The sequence below is a fragment of the Danio aesculapii genome, chromosome 14 (assembly GCF_903798145.1).
Source record: "Danio aesculapii chromosome 14, fDanAes4.1, whole genome shotgun sequence".
In the NCBI taxonomy this organism is placed as follows: Eukaryota; Metazoa; Chordata; class Actinopteri; order Cypriniformes; family Danionidae; genus Danio; species Danio aesculapii.
Genome location: NC_079448.1, coordinates 32,945,856 through 32,967,785, shown reverse-complemented (window position 1 = coordinate 32,967,785; position 21,930 = coordinate 32,945,856). Strand labels below are relative to the sequence as shown.

Genomic DNA, 21,930 nt, shown 5'->3' with positions numbered 1-21,930 from the left:
TTTTAAACTATTATATTTGATTTACTAAAGTCACACAAGTGCTCATTTCACATCTGTCACATCGATAACGAAGCTTTTCCATCATAAATGAAATCAATAATATTTGTTCTATGTTTAGCCAACACTTATCCTTTGGATTAGCATGATTGATTATGCATTTTAAATTACAGAATTTCTTAGGGTTGCATGGTTTACTGATACTATGGTAGTATTGTGAGACTATGGCTCCAAAATGCTGCTGATGGCACTGTACTTTGTAAACGGTAGTATCGTCATTAACCATCTATCTGCAATACATAATGTTGCTTGTGGAAAAGTCACTAAATGCTCACACGTTTGTACAACAATAGACCATTTTATTTTAATAGTCTTCTAAGGTTGCAAAACTGTGTAGAATTTGCACCCTTTATGGTAGCCTATTGCATATTTTCTGATGCTTCAGTTTGAATCTGACTCCATTAATTTCTGCTCCTGTCAATATGATTTAATAGCTACAACACTTTGAATGACTGGATTCTTGCCTGATAAGACTGAAAGAAAAAAAAAACATTAGATGAAAAACCCAAAATAGCAACAGGAAAGATTAAAACTTCATATAGGTTTGTTGGAATTTTTTTCTTTTTGTAACTAATTTCGTTTGGTATAATTAGTATCTTTATTTGAATGTATTTTTTTGTTGGTACAAAAACATTTTAGGTAAAGAGACATGCAAATACTTTTGTCAATAATAAGGGAATTATTAATTCAAATAAAGTAGGCCTATTATAACTAATAAAATATAGTATTACTGACATTTTTACTTTATTTCAAGTATTTGAGTTATCAATTACAGTATCGCAATACTACTTGCTATCATGATACTTTAGCTGATATAGTATGGTGACCTGTATCAATATAACCCTAAAATTTCTACAGAGTATGTTGTATACCGTAAACTCAGTCATATCCATAACATACGTTTATTTCCATAACATATGTTACATATACATAACGTTTAGTTAAAATGTATAAAAAAAGTTTACAGATTGATATTTTTCTGATCCCACAACTCTGGTTAGTTCTTTTGGCAAATATAAAGAGATGATCTAATATAATGTTAACATTTTCTTTCTCTGTGCATTTATGTTTTAAGTTTTTACTGAAAATGTCACATCCATAAAGCTGGAATTGCTCATATTCAGAGTTTTATAATCTACAATCTTGAGCACACTTTTTATGTAATGATGTATTAATAAACCAAACATGTAAAAGGTTGTTCTTTATGTTTTTAATCTATATAATTAAAAATATTCACTTTAAATATACATGAAAACAAATGCAAACTAGTTCAGTTCAATGGAACACGTTTCTGTACAATGGGCTTTGTTTTTGACGTCAGAGAAACCCTACCCGGAGGGGGAAAAGTATTTTCCTTAAAAGGTTGGTATTTCCGGGTGACTTTAGTATCGCATGTCCTGCTCTATTGCTCATTTCTCTCGTCTGCTCCGTGAACGCTGCTCAGCTCGTCTGCCGTCTGTCTGTGTGCGAGCCGCTGGATCTTCAGCACATCATCTCAGTAGAGGGTAAGCTCTTTAACCTTTATTCTCCTAATAGTTCCTTCTAAGTCGTCAAATGTCTGAGGTAGAGATGTAAGAAATATTCATAAACTGAACGGTCTGGATTAATGTAGGTGCTTTATCTTAAGAGATTCGTTGTAACGTTGACTGTGAAGCGGAAATCCCGTATGTTTATCATCTTCCTCGTGGCAGAAATGGCGCGCGTGCTTGTAGATTTTGATTATAAATGAACGCTTGTTTGTAGTTATTTATTAATAGCCGCTTTTATTTAGAACACGACTATAGAAATAATATGTATGATTGACATTTTAGAATGTTTAAAAAGGAATATATTTACACTTCTAAATTATTGCTTGTTTTTTCTTCTCAAAATGAAATAAACTTGTCTCAGGGAATGTTTCGGTGTTTCTAAATTTGAACATGATTTCAGGCATGACATTACAGGTGAATTGTCGAAAAAACTATTAATACCAGTGCAAATAACTAATACTATACTCCAGTTATTTATGTTACATATTAATATACATCAATTTTTACATAAATCGAGTTTCTTGCATAAATATCTGAAGTCCGGTTGAAAATTCTTGTTTAATCTTTGTGACACATGAGTAAAAGGTTTTAACGCGGGGAATTTGGGGAATCTTTTTTAAATCAACACAATTTTTTGAAATATTGCAAATATATTCAGGAAAATAAAAAGGTTTAGGTACATTAGAAAGTTTTGTATATAACCAGCAAATTGTGTATGGATTTCCATCTGTAAATACAGCAAAACTGGCAGGTGCATATAAACTTTTGTTGTTGCCTGTAGTTATTACAGGGTGTCCGCGGGCACTTAAAAAGTATTAGAGTTTGATAAATCAATTTAGAGAAATTGAAGGGCCTTGAAAAGTATTAAAAAGTCTTAAATGCTATTTTACAAGGTAATCCATTTTGTATCAATATGCTAAAGCTTGCCTGAATTTAATCTTTCAGTATTGGGATGCTGTGTAGTTTATCAAACCAAACAAATCCTGATAGATTTGACATCACTCTGCTTTGTTTACTGCAGTAAACCAGATAAACACTGTTATTCCTGCTGTTGTAAAGGCTAGATTAACATTTTTATTCAGTATATAAATATAATTTTAGTTTAGGATTTGTTTCTTGCAATCAGTATTTATAGTCAGTAAATATATTGCAAGTTAAAATGTCGGCAATGTTACTGGTTGAAACCTGAAGTGGTGATGAGGTCTTAAAATGTATATTAAGAGTCTTAAAAAAGGTCTTAAAGGTATTCTATTTTAATCTCTGATTCCTGTATATACCATGTATTAGCCCTAAGTAAAATCGACTTGGATCCTCATTGAGCTCAAAATGAGTTGAGTAAATTATCATAGGCTGAACAAATATTATGTGATGTTTATCAAAACAATTTCATAAAAAAAAAAGACTGATCTGTAAGTGTGGTGTCGTGAAGACATAATGAAATCTCATTCATGTAAATATAGGTGTGTCATGACAGGTGCTGCCTTGTGCATTCCATTCCATGTGAATAGTAATCTCTAAATACCAACAGTCTGTAGTATTTTCAGGTCAACATTTCTCTTTCATAAAGAGCACAGCAATATTGCTAAGCCTCAATTAAAATGTCACTTAAGTTAAAAAAAACATGGGCTTTTAGTCATCATCTTGAATTTTTAATTGAGATTCTTGACCCAGCAAGCTTTCAATTGAATGAAGCAGACAATCCTGTTCACACTGCTGCCTGTGAATGGATCACATCCAACCTGTTTAAGTAGCTAGTTTATTTAATCTTTGAAATGGTTTTCAGGTGAATCGCTCATGGCAGTGGAATGTTTAGGGCATGACCACATCAACTGCATGAGTGCTGCTGTTTCCTCTTCCAGGAAGTGTTATTTAACATAACATCTCCTAGTCTGATGTACTGGAAAATAATGAATAATGAATCCTCTACGCTCATGATTGTTCAATGATATCAGTGTCCAAACGCAGTGCTTTACATGGGCTTAGGGGTAACCATCAGACTATTTTAGTGTGATAATAAGCCACTATTTAACGTTTTCATGGATTAGATTTTCTGTTTCTTAGTTATTAAGTAAATGTTAACGCCTTTATGCAACACCCATGAGAGGAAGTAAATATTTTCTGTGATCTTAATCATAAAGAGTAGACCCAACATAATCAGAAAATTCTAAAAGCATCCTTGTACTTTGAGGAAATGTTTTGAATTATCTGTTAAAATACATACAGGAATAGTTCATCCAGAAATACTAATTGCTTACCCTCAAGTGGTTTCACACCCAACCCAAACACAATCTCAAAAGAAGATACTTTAAAGAATGATGGAGGTCAGTGCCTCCCGATGTTCAACATTCTACAAAATATCTTCTTCTGTGTACAGAAGAAAAACTCTTTGAACCAAGTTGATGGTGAGTAGATGATGAGAGAATTTCATTTTTGATGAGAAGGATTGAGATGTTAACACTGTTAACCAAGTAAGCACGTCCAGGTTTACTTTACTGGTTAGTGCTATACACAGCATCTGATGAAACATGTATGACTACTCAAGCTACCAGACAGAAAACACACTAGAAAACCTTCCCTGCAAGTGATCCGTTTCCTTAGAAAAGCGTGTGATGGTTCTGCAGCTCATTAATATTAATTGCTAATATTTGTTGTTACGTGAACATTGTATTTAAATACTCTGGCTGACCTTTTGGAAATACTCACCAATCTGAATTAGCATTGCTATAATATTTTGACATCAGTACTTACTCCATTTCACCCAGCCCGCTCTTTTCATCCAGCCTGTACATTGTGATGAATCGCTTTGGTCTTGCCTGAAAATTGTTTCCGTCCACACAAACGTCAGCGCTCTTTAGCTGGGCTTTAGAGCGGTTGTGCTTCATGAATTATGTGTCTGTATTGAAAGGGCAATAAAAAGCTCTTAGATATGAATCTTTTTAATTCTCCTGATGGATTGAGCTGCCCTGTGGTCAAATGAGTTGTTCATAATGTGCTAAGTGAACGCTCTGTCTGTGTCTTTGGGTGTGATGGGAAACAGGCGCCCTTATTTTTGTCCTTTACATGCAATAACTTGTCTGAAGGGCTGTTCACATCAGGGATGATAACTATTAATGTTTTATAATCACCGTAATTCTACGTGAATTAAAATGTCCACCCCAACTATAATGATCACCAAGTAATTAAATCACTTTCAGAATTATTTATTTAAGGTGGTGAATGATTAAAAACTACAGCAAACTAGAAATTATAGCTTTCAAAATGCTTTTGTAAATGCAGATGCAATAGGATATACAGAACAGTTACCTGCCCGTTGTTTTTCTTTGTATTTTTCTAAAGATGTTGGACCCAATCACATACTTGGTGCAATAAGGCGCAAGATGTGTTTGGTGCAATTTGTTGCTATTTTCAGACCAGCGCAACCTTAATTTTCATGTTTTGCGCCACGTTGTTTAAATAGCAAATCTATTTGCACCACTTTATGGACTCATGGGTGTTTTGGTCTATAAAGGACGTATGTTAAGGTGCATTGTTGGAGCGTTGCTATTTTGAGGAACTGAAACAGACCATTGACCTACTGAAAGCTGTCCTAAAGTCCAGTGCAGAGCGCTTTAGTGATGTGCCTATGCAGGTCCAAGTGCTTACACATTGCTTAACTAACACACACAGGATGTACAGCAATATGCAAATATCTTTACACGTTAAAACAAATTAAAGGATTAAAATGGTACAAAAATTATTATTTTCTACACATAAAAACCACTACCTCCACTTCCTCTCGGGGGGCTTTTTTCAGTTTATTCGTGGCAATTTACATTTTTATTATAATGTTGTTGTTATTATTAGCAGTGTTATTTAATATATGTATATTCATATTTGTTTTAATACAAACAAGTTTACATTTGGAGACGTCTGCATCACCTTATGGGGCATAAGAATAGGACGAGTGTTTGATTATAACTCAGTTTTTTTGACTTCATTATTATTTGTTTGCTGGAAATTAGAACTGAATTTAGAAATAGTTTTGAAACAAATCTTTATGCATCACAAATTAAATGAAATCTGTAGGCTAATGGATGTCTTTAGTGGAGTGCGTACAAAACCGTTCCCTTATCCACGAAAGTAAAGGAGTAAAAAATAAAAGTAAAATATAGAGAAAGTAAAGAGGCCGAATGAAGGAGGCTATTTCTTTATGCAGATGGTTATGAAGCGTTTAGTTTTTGCACTTACAAAGTCCGCCATATAAATAGCGAATGTGCCATGGCGTGGCGTGACGCAACTGACTCTTAAAGGGAATGAGAGATGAGACTCTGGTTGGTATAATGCACATTATGCTCAAAACACACCCACCATAACTCATTAAGAGAAGCACAACCCTGTTAGACCATGCGCCAGGGCGCAGAGTGTATTTTTCTGTCCTTAAAATGGCAAAAGTGTATTCAGACAAGCCACACCATGTGCTTTAGGCATTTGTGCCTTGATCGTTTAAATAGAGCCCGTAGTCTTTAATTCAGATTTTTTTTATGATTTGCACTTAATGCAAGCTGTTACTACATTTTGTTTGTTTAAACACTGTCTTTATTAATTTTTAAGAAACTTTTAACATGTACTAACATGCCGGCACCTTTCTGCAACTCTGTCATGGTTACCCACTGAAGCTAAGCAGGGCTGTGCCCGGTCAGTACCTGGATAGGAGATCACATAGGAAAGCTAGGTTGCTGCCTGAAGTGGAGTTAGTGAGGCCAGCGGGGGGCACCCAACCTGCAGTCTGTGTGGGTTCTAAAGCTCCAGTATAGTGATGGTGACTTTATACTGCTCAGCAAGCGCCGTCTTTCAGATGAGACATTAAACCGAGGTCCCAACTCTCTTTGGTCGTTAAAAATGCCAGGATGTTCTTCGAAAAAGAGTAGGGTTTAACCCCAGCATCCTGGCCAAATTCGCCCACTGGCCTCTGTCCATCATGGCCTCCTAACCATCCCCATATCATAATTGGCTTTATCACTTTCTCACAATTGGTGTCCTCTCCACAATTCAGCTGGTGTGTGATGTGCGGTCTGGCGCAATATGGCTGCTGTCACGTCATCCAGGTGGATGCTGCACACTGGTGGTGGATGAGGAGATTCCCCCCAATGTGTAAAGCGCTTTGAGTGTCCAGAAAAGCGCTATATAAAATGTAAGGAATTATTATTATTATTATTATTTGCATGTTCTCCATGTGTTTGCGTGGGTTTCCTTCAAGTGCTCCGGTTTCCCCCACAGTCCAAAGACATGTGCTGTAGGTGAATTAGGTAAGCTAAAATTGTCCGTAATGTATGTGTGTGAATGAGTGTGTATGGATGTTTCCCAGTGATGGGTTACAGCTGGAAAGGCATCCGCTGCATATAACATATGCTGGATAAGTTGGCGGTTCATTCTGCTGTATATATATATAAAAATAAATAAATAAATAAATGCATACAAACACATACAATATAAAGGTATCCACACAATGGTAAGTCAACAGCAGGTGATACAAGATACTAAATTTATCCCTTAGGATATTTTCCACTCTCATTTTAATAAAGAAATGAATATTGTATTATGGTTTTTAAAAAATGTTTTGGTTTCCTCTCTCCTTTAGTGCCTTCATCTTTATCCCGGTCTCTTAAACATCATCATCCATCATGACCCAGAATAAACTGGCCTCCTTTGGGAAGATGCTGCTGAGGCGTCGCGTGCTGGATGACACTCCAGCGGAAAGCCATTTCTCTCGATGTCTCACCACTCTAGACCTCATAGCCCTCGGTGTGGGGGCGACGCTGGGCGCGGGGGTTTATGTACTGGCTGGTGAAGTGGCCAGAGAAAAGGCTGGACCTGCCATCGTGCTCTCTTTCCTCATTGCGGCCTTGTCTTCAGTCCTTGCTGGCCTTTGCTACGCTGAATTTGGTGCACGCGTTCCCAAGACTGGATCCGCTTATGTGTACAGCTACGTGACAGTAGGGGAAATATGGGCCTTCATAACGGGATGGAACCTCATTCTGTCTTATGTGATTGGTAAGTGGATAGATGTTATCTTTTGGATTGTATTTTACGAACATCTACTGTAAGTAGGGCTGGAAAATGGGATACATATCTCACATCATATGTCATCTCATATCACAATAACTATCTTAAACTTAATAAATTTTAGGCTTTAAATGTATTAAAGTCACTGACATTGTGTTGTAGGTCTTAAATCATTTTAAACAGGTCTTAATTTTGCTTTGTCCAAGTAAAGCTACTCAATTTGGGCCGACATCCATCCAATGACCAATAGTTATTTAACCTTATTTTTTAGATTTAATTTTTATTTATTGTAAAGACATACAATTCACAACAGCCCCCCCAAATAAAAAACAATTACACGCTTCCTCATAATACCAGGCCATTATAAAAAATCGTAACCCCTGTGTAACTGTGCGTTCACACTGAAGGCGGCAAGAGCATCAAAGTAGCCAGAAGTCATTCATTTTTAATGGGAGCTGGCAGCGAGAAACGGCATGGCCTGTCTTCGCCGGTGCGGGCATTGAGGAGAGTTGAAATCAAGTCAACTTTATGGTAATGAGCTATGATGCAGTTCGGCGGCAAGCAATCGGAATGTAGAAGTCCACCGCTTGAGAGGAGTCCAGAGAACACAGTCTTGTTGTTCCCAAGGGTTTTAGTATTGCAGTCTCTGGATTTCGAATTATTGAAATATAATTTACGATTTTTTTACAGACTTAAAAAAAGGCACTGGCGAGTAACTGATGTGCAGTAATGTACATCACAGTATTGCTGCTTCAGCGACTCATATTTCAGACATAGGGACACATTGGATAAGTGGAGCAAAGCCACACCACAAGCAACAACTGGATATTCTGTAGTTAAATGAATTTAATAAAAGGAACGCAACATTTTCACACTACTTGATGAAATCTGCAGAAACACTGTACATAAATATCATGATATAGTACAATTTGTCAATTAAATAAATTAATAGGTTATATATATTGATATTGATTGTAAAGGACTATTAATTTTATTATATGTACTCAATTTAAAGTTTTAAAGTAAAGAAACACTTTTGAAAAACGAATGATTACAGCTGAAAAAATATAGCTGCAAGCAGCGATTACGGGGCCCAGCATATAATGAACATCTTTTGCTTATTTTGGATTGTTTTAGGAAACTTTTTGAGCGTCGCACAATTTTATACAATTCAAAACTTTAAAAAAATAATAATTATAATTAAATTGTAAAATTAATTAATTAAATTAATAATTAAAATGAGCTTTAAATTAAGTGCAGAGCCTGGTGAGTTTTAAACGCAGTGCAGAGCCTAATGAGCATCAAGCGCAGTGTAGAGCCTGATGAGCTTCAAATGCTGTGCAGAGCCTGATGAGCTTCAAATGCTGTGCAGAGCCTGATGAGCTTCAAATGCACTGCTTTATTTTGTGGCACCACAAAATAAACAATAGAGTATAACATGAAATGACTTGTCTATACAATATATGTATTGTCATATCGCACAGCCCTACATTTAAGTGTAATTCAGGCTAAAAAGACGTTTGAATCCAAATATACTCATTAATCATCAACTCCCTAGTGTTAATTCTGAATGCAATTGAGCTGAAGTGGGTTTCAAATGGCTTGAAGTGTTTACTCCTCTGGTCTGAAGGGCTTTGGAGTGTCTGCTTAAGTTTAACACAACAACTGGATATTCTGAAGTCTTTTGCATCTGCTCATAGTGTCATATATTTCTTTCTCCAATTTAAAGGCACAGCTAGTGTGGCACGAGCTTGGAGCGCCACTTTTGACAGTCTTGTGGCAAAAAAGATCTCCACTTTCTTCACAGCCTTCATGTCCATTCCAGACACCGGAAAAGTGTTGGCACAGTATCCAGATGTGTTTGCCCTGATCCTAGTCATGTTGCTCACTGGTGAGAACCATTTTGTTTCTGTTTAAGACCCTGTTTACAACTCTTATTGAGATTGATTTTTCGTCAGTCCAGTCACAGTTTGATGACGGGTAATTGGTGGCCAAAATGTTTTGAGTTTGTTCATTGAATTTCTTCATTTGTTCATCAATGGCATTCAGAGTAAGTCAAGGTGCATTTCACCACATTACTTTTGTAGTGTAGACTCTTATTTGATTAAATAAATTGAGACTGCAACTTAAGACCACAACTTTCAGCCTCTGACCTCATTCTGAAACATCAGGGACTAAAAAACTAAACCAACAGTATTCTGTGTAGTTTTGCGGCTGATAAACCGAGCTGAAGCTAAAGCTGCAGCTCTCAGAATTGCTTTGCAATGTTTCCTTTTGCATTCGTATATTAATTTTGTATGTTTATTTCGCAATATTACATCAGAAAAAGCCAATACACATAAACCCTACCATAAAAAAATGAGGGAAATGGTTAATAGTGTTTAGCTCATTCTTAGCCAACAAAATGTTTCCAAAAATTCCATTATTTCAATTGAAGATTGTGTATCTTCGTTCTGAAATGATTCTTGTGGACTCTGCTTTATATCAAACACCTGGCTTTTGTGCATTTCACAACAATAGTTTCTTTGGTATTACCACATCAACTATAATTGAAAGTTTTTTTTATGCTTCAACGCCGCATGCATTAGTCAAAAGACTGTAACTCACACTTTCCTTTCCCCATTGCCGTGCAAATGACCATTAATGGTGTGAAATTGCTACCTTTCACCTCCCACTCTACAGGACTATTGGCATTTGGAGTGAGTGAGTCTGCACTTGTCAACAAGATCTTCACAGGAATCAACCTGGTGGTTTTGACATTTGTCATCATATCAGGCTTTGTGAAAGGCGACACTGCCAACTGGAACCTCACTGTGGAGGATTACATTAACAGCACCAACATATCAGGAGCACAGTAAGTTACACTGCATCAACTTTTATATTTGTGTATACATTATCATTATTATTATTATTAAAGCATTGAAAAGATGTGTGTATGTATAAGTGCTGTTTCATGATTAATCACATGCAAAATAAAAGTTTGTTTTGACATAATTTAGGTGTATGTATTTAGGTATATATAAATACACACATGCATATATTTGAGAAAATGTTTATTGATATTTAGATATGAAATGTATGTGTATATGACACAACTTGTATGTAAATTAAAATATCTATGCAACAAATGTTGTGTGTGTGTGTATATATATTTATTTATATATATATATATATATATATATATATATATATATATATATATATATATATTTATATATTTATATATACATACACACACAGTTGAAGTCAGAATTATTAGCACCTGTTTATTTTGTTTAACGGAGAGATTTTTTTTTAACACACTTCTACACATTATAGTTTTAATAACTCTCTTTTGTAATAACTGATTTATTTTATCTTTGCCATGATGACAGTAAATAACTAGGTTAATTAGGTTAACTAGGCAGATTAGGGTAATTAGGCAAGTTATTGTATAACGATGGTTTGTTCTGTAACTTTAAGGGTTAAATGGTTTGTTCTGTAGCCAAAAAAATATAGCTTAAAGCGGCTAATAATTTTGACCTTAAAATAGTATGAACATAGTCCTCCAAGCTCATGGGAGTCCTATTAATTCTTTTTCCACTGCTCCATGACTTTATATTCTTTACTGTAAATTATTTCTGTTAAGTAACAAGACTTTTTTCTACGCAAAGTCAGAGCTTACTGTCCTAATTCAATAATTAAAAATCAAGGCATGATCATGTTTTATTTTGGTAATCTAGAGGCCTTTGCCTTTCATATAAACCACTTTTGATACCAAATTATCAACCAGAAGTAGAGTTATTATTTGTTGTTCCTAAAACTTGGATAGGCAACAGATATAATAAATTGTAAATCTGTTTTTTTTTAATGATAACAGACTGTACATAAATAGTTGTCCATAAATGTAAATATTTAATCTCTTGTGCTTCCTAGGAAAATTGAAAAAGAGTTCGGTTCGGGTGGCTTTGCTCCGTTTGGCTTGAACGGAGTTCTCACTGGCGCTGCTACATGCTTTTACGCATTTGTGGGTTTTGACTGCATTGCAACCACAAGTAGGTTCAGCTAAATGCCTTCGGTAAAACTAGCATGTCCTACTTTTAAAATCAGTCTTACCTCAGCTCGTTTGATGTCACAGGTGAGGAGGCCAAAAACCCCATGCGTTCCATCCCGATCGGCATTGTGGCATCTTTGCTCATCTGCTTTTTTGCCTACTTCGGAGTGTCCGCAGCTCTTACGCTCATGATGCCCTATTACATGCTGGACAAGGACAGTCCACTACCTCAGGCTTTTGATTATGTGGGCTGGGGCCCTGCTCGCTATATTGTGTCCGTGGGCTCTCTGTGCGCACTTTCCACCAGGTATGTTAATGGAGCCTAATATGATGATTGTTTTTGTCTTGAAAAATGTTAAAATGATTCTTAGAGCAGATCTGGATATGAAATTTGCAGATACATGGATTGCTAATGGCAGTTTTGTTTACCACACAAATAATCAATTACACATGATGCTCTTTTCAAAGACATGCAGATTTAAACAGACAGGCTTACTCATAGACTCTAGTCTACATTACGTTTTTGTTAAGGTTTGTATAACTAATTTTGAAGTATTCATCAAAAACTTGCCAAAATATGCCTGAAATATTGATTTTTATTCATAGTTTTACACATCTTGGAATCCTAGAGGCCTTAAACTGTGTTAATTACTTTATAAAAGTGTGTGTTCCTTTCCATTGTCAACCTCCATTGCCACATCAACAACTTATGGCAAGATCAATATAAATAAAAACATTACTTGATAATAACAATTTCATAGTTTTTAATACACAGCTTTTGTGAATTTTATTTATTTATTTATTTCTACTTATATATTTGCTTGTGTATTATCTCTTATTGAAATATGAAGTTGTTCTTATCATGTAATGTTTTTATGTATATTGGTCTTGCTATGAAATAGCCATAAGCTGCTAATGTGGTAATAAATAATAATCTGCAGTAACATGAACACTTATTCTAGTTGTCTAATACTTTAAAGGAGTTTTATAATACTTAAATGAGGACCACAATGGAAACAAGCCCAGCGCTTTGTGTTTTTATCCTCGACAGTTTTTATTTCAAAATGTATGGGATACTTGTATTTTTGTACAGCTTGTCTAAAATCTGTCAAAAAAAATTCAATTCAATAAATAATGAGCTAAATAATGACACTTGTCTTCCTACAACTGCTTTAATGCAGAATTTGGATTCCCCTAATTTTTGCATTATTGATTTTAATTGTGTTAAGTGCTAAAAATAAGAGTCTCTTTTTAAACAAAAGGCAAGGCAAGTTTATTTATATAGCACATTTCATACACAGTGGCAATTCAAAGTGCTTTACATAAACAGGAATAAAAGAGATAAGTATAAGAGAAATAAAAAAAACAATACAAATGATAAAAATAAATAAAATAAGTATAAAAACAGATAAAATGTGTTAAAAGAATGAAAAAGAAGAGAAAAACATAATAGTGCGATCTGTCGGACGTAGCACAGTAAGGGCACAGCTAAACAGATGTGTTTTCAGTCTTGATTTGAATGTGCCTAATGTTGGAGCACATCTGATCATTTCTGGAAGCTGATTCCCGTAGCGAGGGGCGTAGTAGCTGAAAGCCGATTTACCCTGCTTTGACTGAACAAAAGAATTGTTTTGTTGTTATTCTTTAGTTTGCTGGGCTCCATGTTCCCTATGCCTCGTGTGATTTACGCCATGGCTGAAGACGGTCTACTCTTTCGATTCCTCTCTCGCATACATAAGAAAACCAAAACTCCTGCCCTGGCAACACTTGTGTCTGGTATTGTAGCAGGTGAGACTGCACTCTCATTAATTTGTTCATGCAATTAATGTCAATGGATAATTATTTTAATCTAAATTCTCCTTCGCTGTAGCTCTGATGGCCTTCCTGTTTGATCTCGACGCCTTGGTAGATTTGATGTCGATTGGGACCCTGCTGGCATACACTCTGGTGGCTGTGTGTGTTCTTATTCTCCGGTGTGTATATGTACAGTACTGTCCTTTCAAAAGTTAGGGCTAGAATAGAATATACTCATTTTTTGGACACCAATTGTCTGGTGGTCAGTGTGCCGCGCAACTGTCAAGTTTGAGTCTTTCACTGTTCCAGATGACATCTCTCTTCCACTTCAAAAGCAAAATATCAAAAATTAATCTTTAAAAGAATTTACTCCCTTTTTAGAGTGTTCGTATGTTGCTGGGTCAGTGTTAGTAGAATATGTTTGCCAAATTTCATGACATTCACATCTAGATGTTTATTTTTTTTATTTAATTTATCATTTTTTATTACATTTTATTTTTTTATTTTTTTTATAACCTTTATTTATTGAACACAAGTGGATAGCATTTGTTGTATACAAATGTCCAATTTCTGCTTTTTTTTTTTCTTTTTGAACACCTTTGTAAACATTTAACCCCGACACCCCCCGCCCATCCCACCCATACATAAACACAACCACTTTTCTTGTAAAACGTATAACAGAAGACGGAGTAATAGAAGGAAAAAAAAAAAAAACATTTAAATAAAATATTAACGATAAAACAAAAATAATGATAATGGTACAATTTGAAATAAATATATAAATCATTTCAAATAAATAAATAAAATAAATACATTAGCTTGTTACATCAATAATAATAATGTGCTACCTACTTCTTGGTTATTATAGCTTTAGTTGTGCTGGGGTTGAACTGATGCGTCTAGTTTAGGGCATGACCGTTCCGGAGAAAAAAAAAAAAAATGATAATTCCAACCATAACATGATTTCTTAAATAATCACCTCCAGAGGTGTTAAATCATCAAAATAATCTAGTAATGGCCTCCAATGAGTATAAAACTTATGAGACGAGCCTCTGAGAGAGAACTTAATCTTCTCCAATTTCAAAAGACTTAAGATGTCGTGTAGCCAAACTTTGATTGAGGGTGTTTGGTGCGATTTCCACATCAAAAGAATTCTTTTGCGAGCAACAAGGGAGGAAAAGGCGATGACATTATTTTGAATGTTTGTGACATGAAAATCATCTGGGGGTTTTCCAAAAATAGCGATGTAAGGGTTTGGGTTTAGATTAATGTCTAAGATATCTGAGATTGCCTTGAAAAATAACCGCCAGAATTCAGACAATTTGGGGCACGACCAGAACATGTGAGTGAGATTGCATGGGGTCTGTGAGCACCTATTACATTTATTATCTAATTTGTCCGGATAGAGCTTTGAGAGTTTCTCTTTGCTATAGTGTAGTCTGTGGAGGACCTTAAATTGTATTAGTGACAATGGCGCAACTACAGTAGATGATGAACTTACATTTTATTGTTGTTTCAAAATTGTATGAGCACCAAACATGTTGAAAAGCAATCAGCATACCACATTGACCATACAAAGAAAATACACTTAAGAAACAAATACAGGAATACAAGAAATATTTGTAAAAAAGAAAGGAAAAACTAGCCTGTTGGACTTAGAGTAAATGACAGAAATATTTAAAACAATTATATAAAAATAGTTTTATTTATATCTAATTGTAAAGGTTATGTAAATGTAATATTATTAGCCATAAATAAAAAGCTAACAATTGATATGAGACATTTAGAACAGTGCTGAAATAGGTCCACGTCAATTACAGAAGAGTCAATAAAAATCCCAACAAGGAACTTTAAACACAACTCAGAGAAAAAAACTTGTTTTACATGACTGGATTCAGCATTTCTATCCAAATTTTATAGAGCCTCATATTAATACGACAAGAAATGCATGTTTTTAATCATCAAATCAGCATTTTAGAATGATTTCTGAAGGATCATGTGACATTGAAGACTGCAATGTCTTTTAAAATACACCATCTATCACATTTCATTAACATAATCAAAATATAGTAGGTATTTAAAATTGGAATACACTGCAAAAATACTCTTCATATATATATATATATATGTGTGTGTGTGTGTGTGTGTGTGTGTGTGTGTGTGTGTGTGTGTGTGTGTGTGTGTGTGTGTGTGTGTTTATATATATATATATATATATATATATATATATATATATATATATATATATATATATATATATATATGTATATGTTTTTCTAGACAAGCAAAATATACAGTCTTAATTTAAGAAATAATAGGTCAAAATTAAGTGAGTTTTTCCATAAAACAAGCAAAACAATCTCCCAATAGGGTTAGAAAAATAATCTTATGTCAAAATGAAAAACAAGATTATTTTGCTTGATTTAAGGAAAAAACTGACTTAATTTTAGCATTTTATTTCTCTTTGTTGTTTTTTGCTATCTTGCTAATATTTACTTCACAATTGTACTATTATTTGTATCAAAGAAGTGCAGTCTTAGGACTTCAAAAACATGAATAGTTTTTATCTCAATTTAAGATTATTGTTGTTTAATCCACAGGTATCAGCCGAGCAGGCTTGGCTCCAGCAGCGCAAATGTGAAGCCAGTGGAGCTCCAGAGGCTGGAGGCTAAAGCAGCCATGATGGATGTGGATAGTGGAGATGAGTACAGTCAGGAGATGGAGACGATACCCCTTAAAAAAAGGTTTTCCATAAGGATGCTTGTGCAGCCCCTCTGTGATGTACCCACCAAGGTTTCAGGCATCATTGTTTACTCCGCGTGTGGCACCATATGTAAGCATTTCATTAGTTCAATTGAGACTTTAAAATGTTGTTGTTCAGGAAGTGAAAAGAGTGATGGTTCTCTTCTGCTCCTCAGCCATCTTGTTCACGCTGCTGTGTTTGGTGCTGTCGGTGTGCTTGGAGCAGGTGGCCATGGGTCACCCTCTTTATATCATTTTGGTTGTTCTCCTTTCGGTTCTGTCCACTGTCTGCATCGTCGTCATTTGGCAGCAGCCCCAGAGCAAAGAGGCTCTCACTTTCAAGGTACAGACTTAAATGTGAGGCTTTGTAAAATCAACAATGTGAGATCTTTAGGTGGTTATAATAATCCTCTCTCTGCATTTTGTAGGTCCCATTGCTTCCCATTCTGCCATTGATCAGTATCTTTGTAAATATTTACCTCATGATGCAAATGAATGGAGCGACGTGGATTCGTTTTGCAGTATGGATGGCAATTGGTGAGTTAATGCTAGTGGTGTAGCGGATCACAAATCTGTGGTTCAGATCACACTACGGTTTTTGAGTCACGGATCAGACCATTTTTCGACAAATGTCATTTGCTTTCCATTTAAACAAAAATATTACTGCAAAAACCATTGGTTTTAAAAACTGACCTGAGAACTAACATCTTGTGCAACATATCATATTTATTTGCATTTAATGAGTCAACAATTCACACATAAAACTTCATGTTTCATTATAGGTGTTTCATTTTTAAAAACCTATTCAGTGACATATTTTTGATGGTTGTTTGTCGCCACCTGTTGGTTACACAATGTAATTACTACAACATTCACCAGCATCAAGTTCCATTAAATGGTGATTTTAATCTTTACCATAAACATCAGTGTTTATATCTGAACTATAAACTGTCCTCCCAGTACTTCTGTGTAATTTAATTGTTTGTAACTAAATAGCAAAGTGTTAAAACTGAATCTCTCTCGATAAAACGCAGATTTTAATGCAGCGCTTTGAAGAATTAATAAACATGCAAATCATTAGATTGTTTTACTGTTGACATGAGAGGAAATTCAAATGATTGAAGTGATAGTGAGAACTTTTCTAAGGTTGTAACTTGTAAAATATTTCAAACAGTTGGCTTTTTTCAAAAAAAAATTCTGAGAAATATTTCTTGAGCTGCACATCAGTATAATAAAATAAAATATTGTTTCACAGTATTATGTTTTTTACTGTATTTTTCATCTCATACATGTAGTTCTCTTTTTTAAATAGTTGTGTATTTATATACTTCTAATAAGAATATCTCTTCAGTATCTTGTAATGTTACGATTGAAGGTTTGACTTTATTACTGTGTCTCTTTTAGGTTTCATTATTTATTTTGCGTATGGAATACATCACAGCTCCGAGGGCAAAAATAATTCTCCTCAGAAATTTGAGCCCATCCTTCAGGGAAAGAAGCCGATTTACCTTGCTGAAGATGGTAGTGAGAATGAGGGAGCCACACCTTAAGAACAGCAACTGGATTGGTATGGCAGCCACTTTACAACTGGTTTTGTAAAATGCTGCAGGCACTTTCATTTTTGCACCTTAAGATTTTGTTTCCATCAAATAATGCTTTAAACGAACCATTTTTATTCAGTAGGCAAACTGTGTATTTCTATGTGTAATGGTACAGTGACTGTGTCTCTGGGCTACAGTCTGAAAAGGTATGATCTAGTACTTCATGTACTTTTCTCACACCAGAACTAGGTCAGAACTGTTACACAAAAGTGTCTCGGCCTGTTTCTGGTCATTCAGCGTGATTCAGTCATTTTCAAACATGTTATTTGCAGGTTTTGTTCTGACAGGCTGGACAAATCTTATTGGGTGTTTCCAACTTAATTTTTTAGTCATGATGCAACATGAATGTCCAAATTTGCTCATTTTAGGCTTCCTATAGCACAATGTGTGACTTAGTAGGGAGTGTGACTGATTGCACAATGTCCTCTGATGTGCCTCATGAGTTCAGCACTGCAGTAAATTATCAAAATGAATCTAAACAAAGGTAAAAGTTTACTTTTCTGTCCACCTTTTTCACCTAGCATCCTGTTGTGTTGAGCATGAGTTCTTTTATGCTTTACATTAGCACAAACAGATTTTCTATATAAACCAATGTAGATAGTGACCATAGATGTATATACATAAGATGCCTCATTAACAGCTGTTTCTATGAGAACAAACTGGAATGGTCAAACTCTGTCCTTGACAGTGCATCTGCAACTGCAGTTCACAAGCAGTGATTTCAACATCTGCAATTGAGTTCAGATGATGATTGTTAAATTAACACAAGACATGACACTCTCAGTGGCAAACATTTTACATTTATAAACCCCAGGAAATGGTTTGAAATGTAAATGTTTTCATTCGAGATTTGATGTGATCTCAACTTAAAACTGAAGAGAGGCGGGGCATAAAGTAGCCACTCCCCTTTAAAAAAACAGCCAATAGCGTTTTTTATCACAGCTATGGCAGTGAGAGTGGTTGAGCTCAAGCGGATCAAATGAAAAGCAAATGAGAAGCGTCTTGAAGGGGGCGGGGCATGACAGACACTAGAAAGTATTTGATTGGTCAAGATTTGATGAGAAACTGAAGTATGAAGTGATGTGAAAAAAATGTTGATTCATTTAGGCGGTTACAAACTACAAGCTTTACATGTTTATATCTTCTACATGCAAATTTTGTCACTGTTTTGGTACCACACTATCAACACTTAAAGATTTTATTAAGGATTAACATACTGATACTAACTTCTAAAACACATTATTTTAATTTCACTGGATCTTTAACTATTTAAAGACACAAACTAAATCATTCTCACATGTGAATTGTTTGTATATTTCTTTGGTAATTAAAATCTATGCATAGTTTACAATTAGATGCTGCACATTGTTGTCACGTCTTGCAAAGTGACGACACATTGACTGTTTTAAGATAGTGGATTTCTGGAGGCATCTATGTACACACATCTATGGTATTGAATATTCTAGGTATTTGTAAATACTGTCAGTCCTACATGTGGTTTGTATGCAGTGTGAACCTACTCAAAATAGGCCAGAGACAACTGGGAGAGTATATTAAGTCAAAATGTTTTGAAATCAGACTGCCCTTGTAGCACTTCATTTTATGAAGTTGATACAACTGAAAAACGATAGTGGATTACAGCAGTAATTTTATATTTGTAAATGTATATTTTTGTAAATTGATGGATGTATTTATGTACCTGTAGGAAGAAGTGTATTTATTGTTAATGATATTTTTGGCTTTTTTTAGTAAGAGTTTAAGTTTTCTCTATTGAGCTGTACAGTAAATGTAAAAACTTAAGTGTGCTTAATTGGTAAATTGTTATTATCCAATTGTCTTTGTGAAAATGAGTGTTGTTTTTTTTACTTGTGTGGCTAAATTAGTAATTTCTCATCAGCATCAAAGTGCTCTTATTTGTCATGCAATTTTTGCCAGTGTCATCTTCTAAAGATGACCTATTTTCAGCTGTTTTCAGAATGTTTTTTGTAAAAACATTGCAATGTAAATGTTTTTTCTTTAAGGAAAATTATTTTTATTTGTTGCTGGGACGTTCTGTATGTATTTGTGAAGGTCAGAACGACGTATGACCTTTACACACACTGAACACAGATGCTTATCAGTATATTTTTAAAAGTCATTACCTTTTGCTGCAACTGTTAAGTCCCTACAGTGTGTTTTAATGTTTACACAATGCTGCTTTGTAGTGCGTCTGTTTCCTTCGCTTTATTGAAAGTCGTATTTTACAAAGTTTGAGCAGACACTGCCTTCTCTTATAGTACATGTAATATTGGTGACTAAATGTCCTCGGCAGTAAAGGCTTTACGTGGCTCAGTGCTGTGTCCTCAGTCTTTCAGAAGAAGAAAAAACTTTTTTGAAGAAGAGACTTTTTATAGCATAAATGTATTTCTGATCAGAGTTGTGTGAGGTTTGATTTAGAAGTAAAATGTGTTTGTTGTTTACAGTACTTGTGTGCTCAGGTTCATTTAACAATATTAACATTTATAAATTTAAAAGTGTTGAAATATCACAGAGGTATTTTTTAGTAATTACATTACCAAACATTTTAACTGTTACCATGTAAATGATACCTCAAATGTAAGATTTGAAGCTGCTATGAAAAAAACAACAACTTGAGGATTAGCCCCTTAGATTACGACAGCTCTGTTGCCATATATTGCTACTGTTATTGAAAAGACATCACTGTTTACAGTATAAAGTATCATATTCATGTACATATTTTCTGTTTAAAGCTGAAGTGTGAAAATGTCGTGCCCCCATTGTTACCAAATTAAACTCTTTTAGTTTAAGGTTTTATCATTTATATGTTAAATTTGTATTTATTTATGTATTAAAATGTGTTTCACGAAAACACCTCAATCTGTCAATAGTCAAAAAAGAGAGAGAATAAGCAAACAAATTTGGATAAGCCGCGTGTGGCTGATTGGTCTTGTTATCACTGTGAATTAGGATTTGATGGAAATATTTTATCAATAAGCAAACAACACACTTCAGCTTTATTTTTCCCATGTAAAAAGCCTACTTAAATGTGCCTTTATTATGTGCAATGCTGTTATCAAATAAAAGTGTCCTGTATTGTCATTCAGTTGTGCATGACTTTCTTTTGAAATGAAAGGAAAATGTGATATTATTATGTATTCGAAACAGAAGAGCAGTGGTGTAAGATAAACAAATTACAAATACTCAAACTACTGTAATTGAGAAGTTTTTCTCAGAAATTGTAATTTACTAAGTAGTTTTAGAAATGTGTACTTTACCTTGAGCACATTTTTAGTGCTGTATCAGTACTTTTATTCCATTACTTTTCTTCAAACTTCATTACTTTATTTTTTTCTTGTCTATGGGAATTGGCTGAGTAGTCCTGTGATTCCAGTCCAATCAAATCGCACATAGAAGGTAAATCGCATTATACTGAACTACCGGAAGACATGGGCGATTTATAATTGCAGCAAACTGTTTGGAAGCATTAAAAGTGTCCAAGAAGATGTCCAAAATCTTTACAGGCATTGACCCAGATACTGTTTAGATGCTTATCACTGATGAGACGAATGTTTACTGTCTGATGACTGAAATGGCCTTAAACACTCAGCAGGCACAAGATGTCAACATGACATCAGATTGACGTTGTACCCCAACGTCGTGGGGACATTGCATTTTGTTTGGAAATGAAAATCAGGTTGACATTAGAACCAACCTAAAATCAACTAAATATCAACGTCTAATGATGTTACAGCTTGACGTTGTGTGGACATTACCACTATGACGTCTATCAGATGTTGTATTTTGGTTGCCATACCTGATGAATAAATGTCAGTATTTGGCGTCAATATGACGTTAGATTTTGGTCACTTTCCAGCACAACCTATCCTTAGACGCTGGCTAAACATTGAATTTTGATCACCAGACATCACGACCTAAATCTAACCTAATATTAACATCTTATGATGTTGTGTGCCTGCAAGGCAATAACTAAATGCACTACAGAATATTACGTTTACACACATCCACAAATTACATGTAAATGTATCAGCTTTTTACAACGCAATACTCATTACTCGAGTCCTTTTGAAAGGGCTACTTTTTACTCATACTTTGGGTAATATTTACAACAGAT

The 21,930-nt window shown here is 34.7% G+C and overlaps 1 protein-coding gene across 1 annotated transcript; it reads left to right on the top strand.

Moving 5' to 3' along the window:
• The first annotated feature begins 1,469 nt into the window (after positions 1–1,469).
• Positions 1,470–20,004, top strand: slc7a3b (solute carrier family 7 member 3b). The gene is made up of 12 exons (XM_056472269.1): positions 1,470–1,562; positions 7,204–7,616; positions 9,358–9,519; positions 10,311–10,482; positions 11,544–11,662; positions 11,746–11,968; positions 13,310–13,449; positions 13,532–13,634; positions 16,056–16,288; positions 16,374–16,540; positions 16,626–16,734; positions 17,602–20,004. Exons 2-12 carry the CDS (start codon positions 7,247–7,249, stop codon positions 17,745–17,747), a joined length of 1,944 nt encoding a protein of 647 aa, XP_056328244.1. The 5' UTR covers positions 1,470–1,562; positions 7,204–7,246; the 3' UTR covers positions 17,748–20,004.
• The last annotated feature ends 1,926 nt before the right edge of the window (positions 20,005–21,930 follow it).

Bases quoted from the DNA above. Each gene is read 5' to 3' on its own strand.
- slc7a3b (XM_056472269.1), top strand. From the start codon at position 7,247: ATGACCCAGAATAAACTGGCCTCCTTTGGGAAGATGCTGCTGAGGCGT. The intron at 7,617-9,357 runs GTAAGTGGATAG...TCCAATTTAAAG, and splicing joins CATTCTGTCTTATGTGATTG to GCACAGCTAGTGTGGCACGA. The intron at 9,520-10,310 runs GTGAGAACCATT...CCCACTCTACAG, and splicing joins CCTAGTCATGTTGCTCACTG to GACTATTGGCATTTGGAGTG.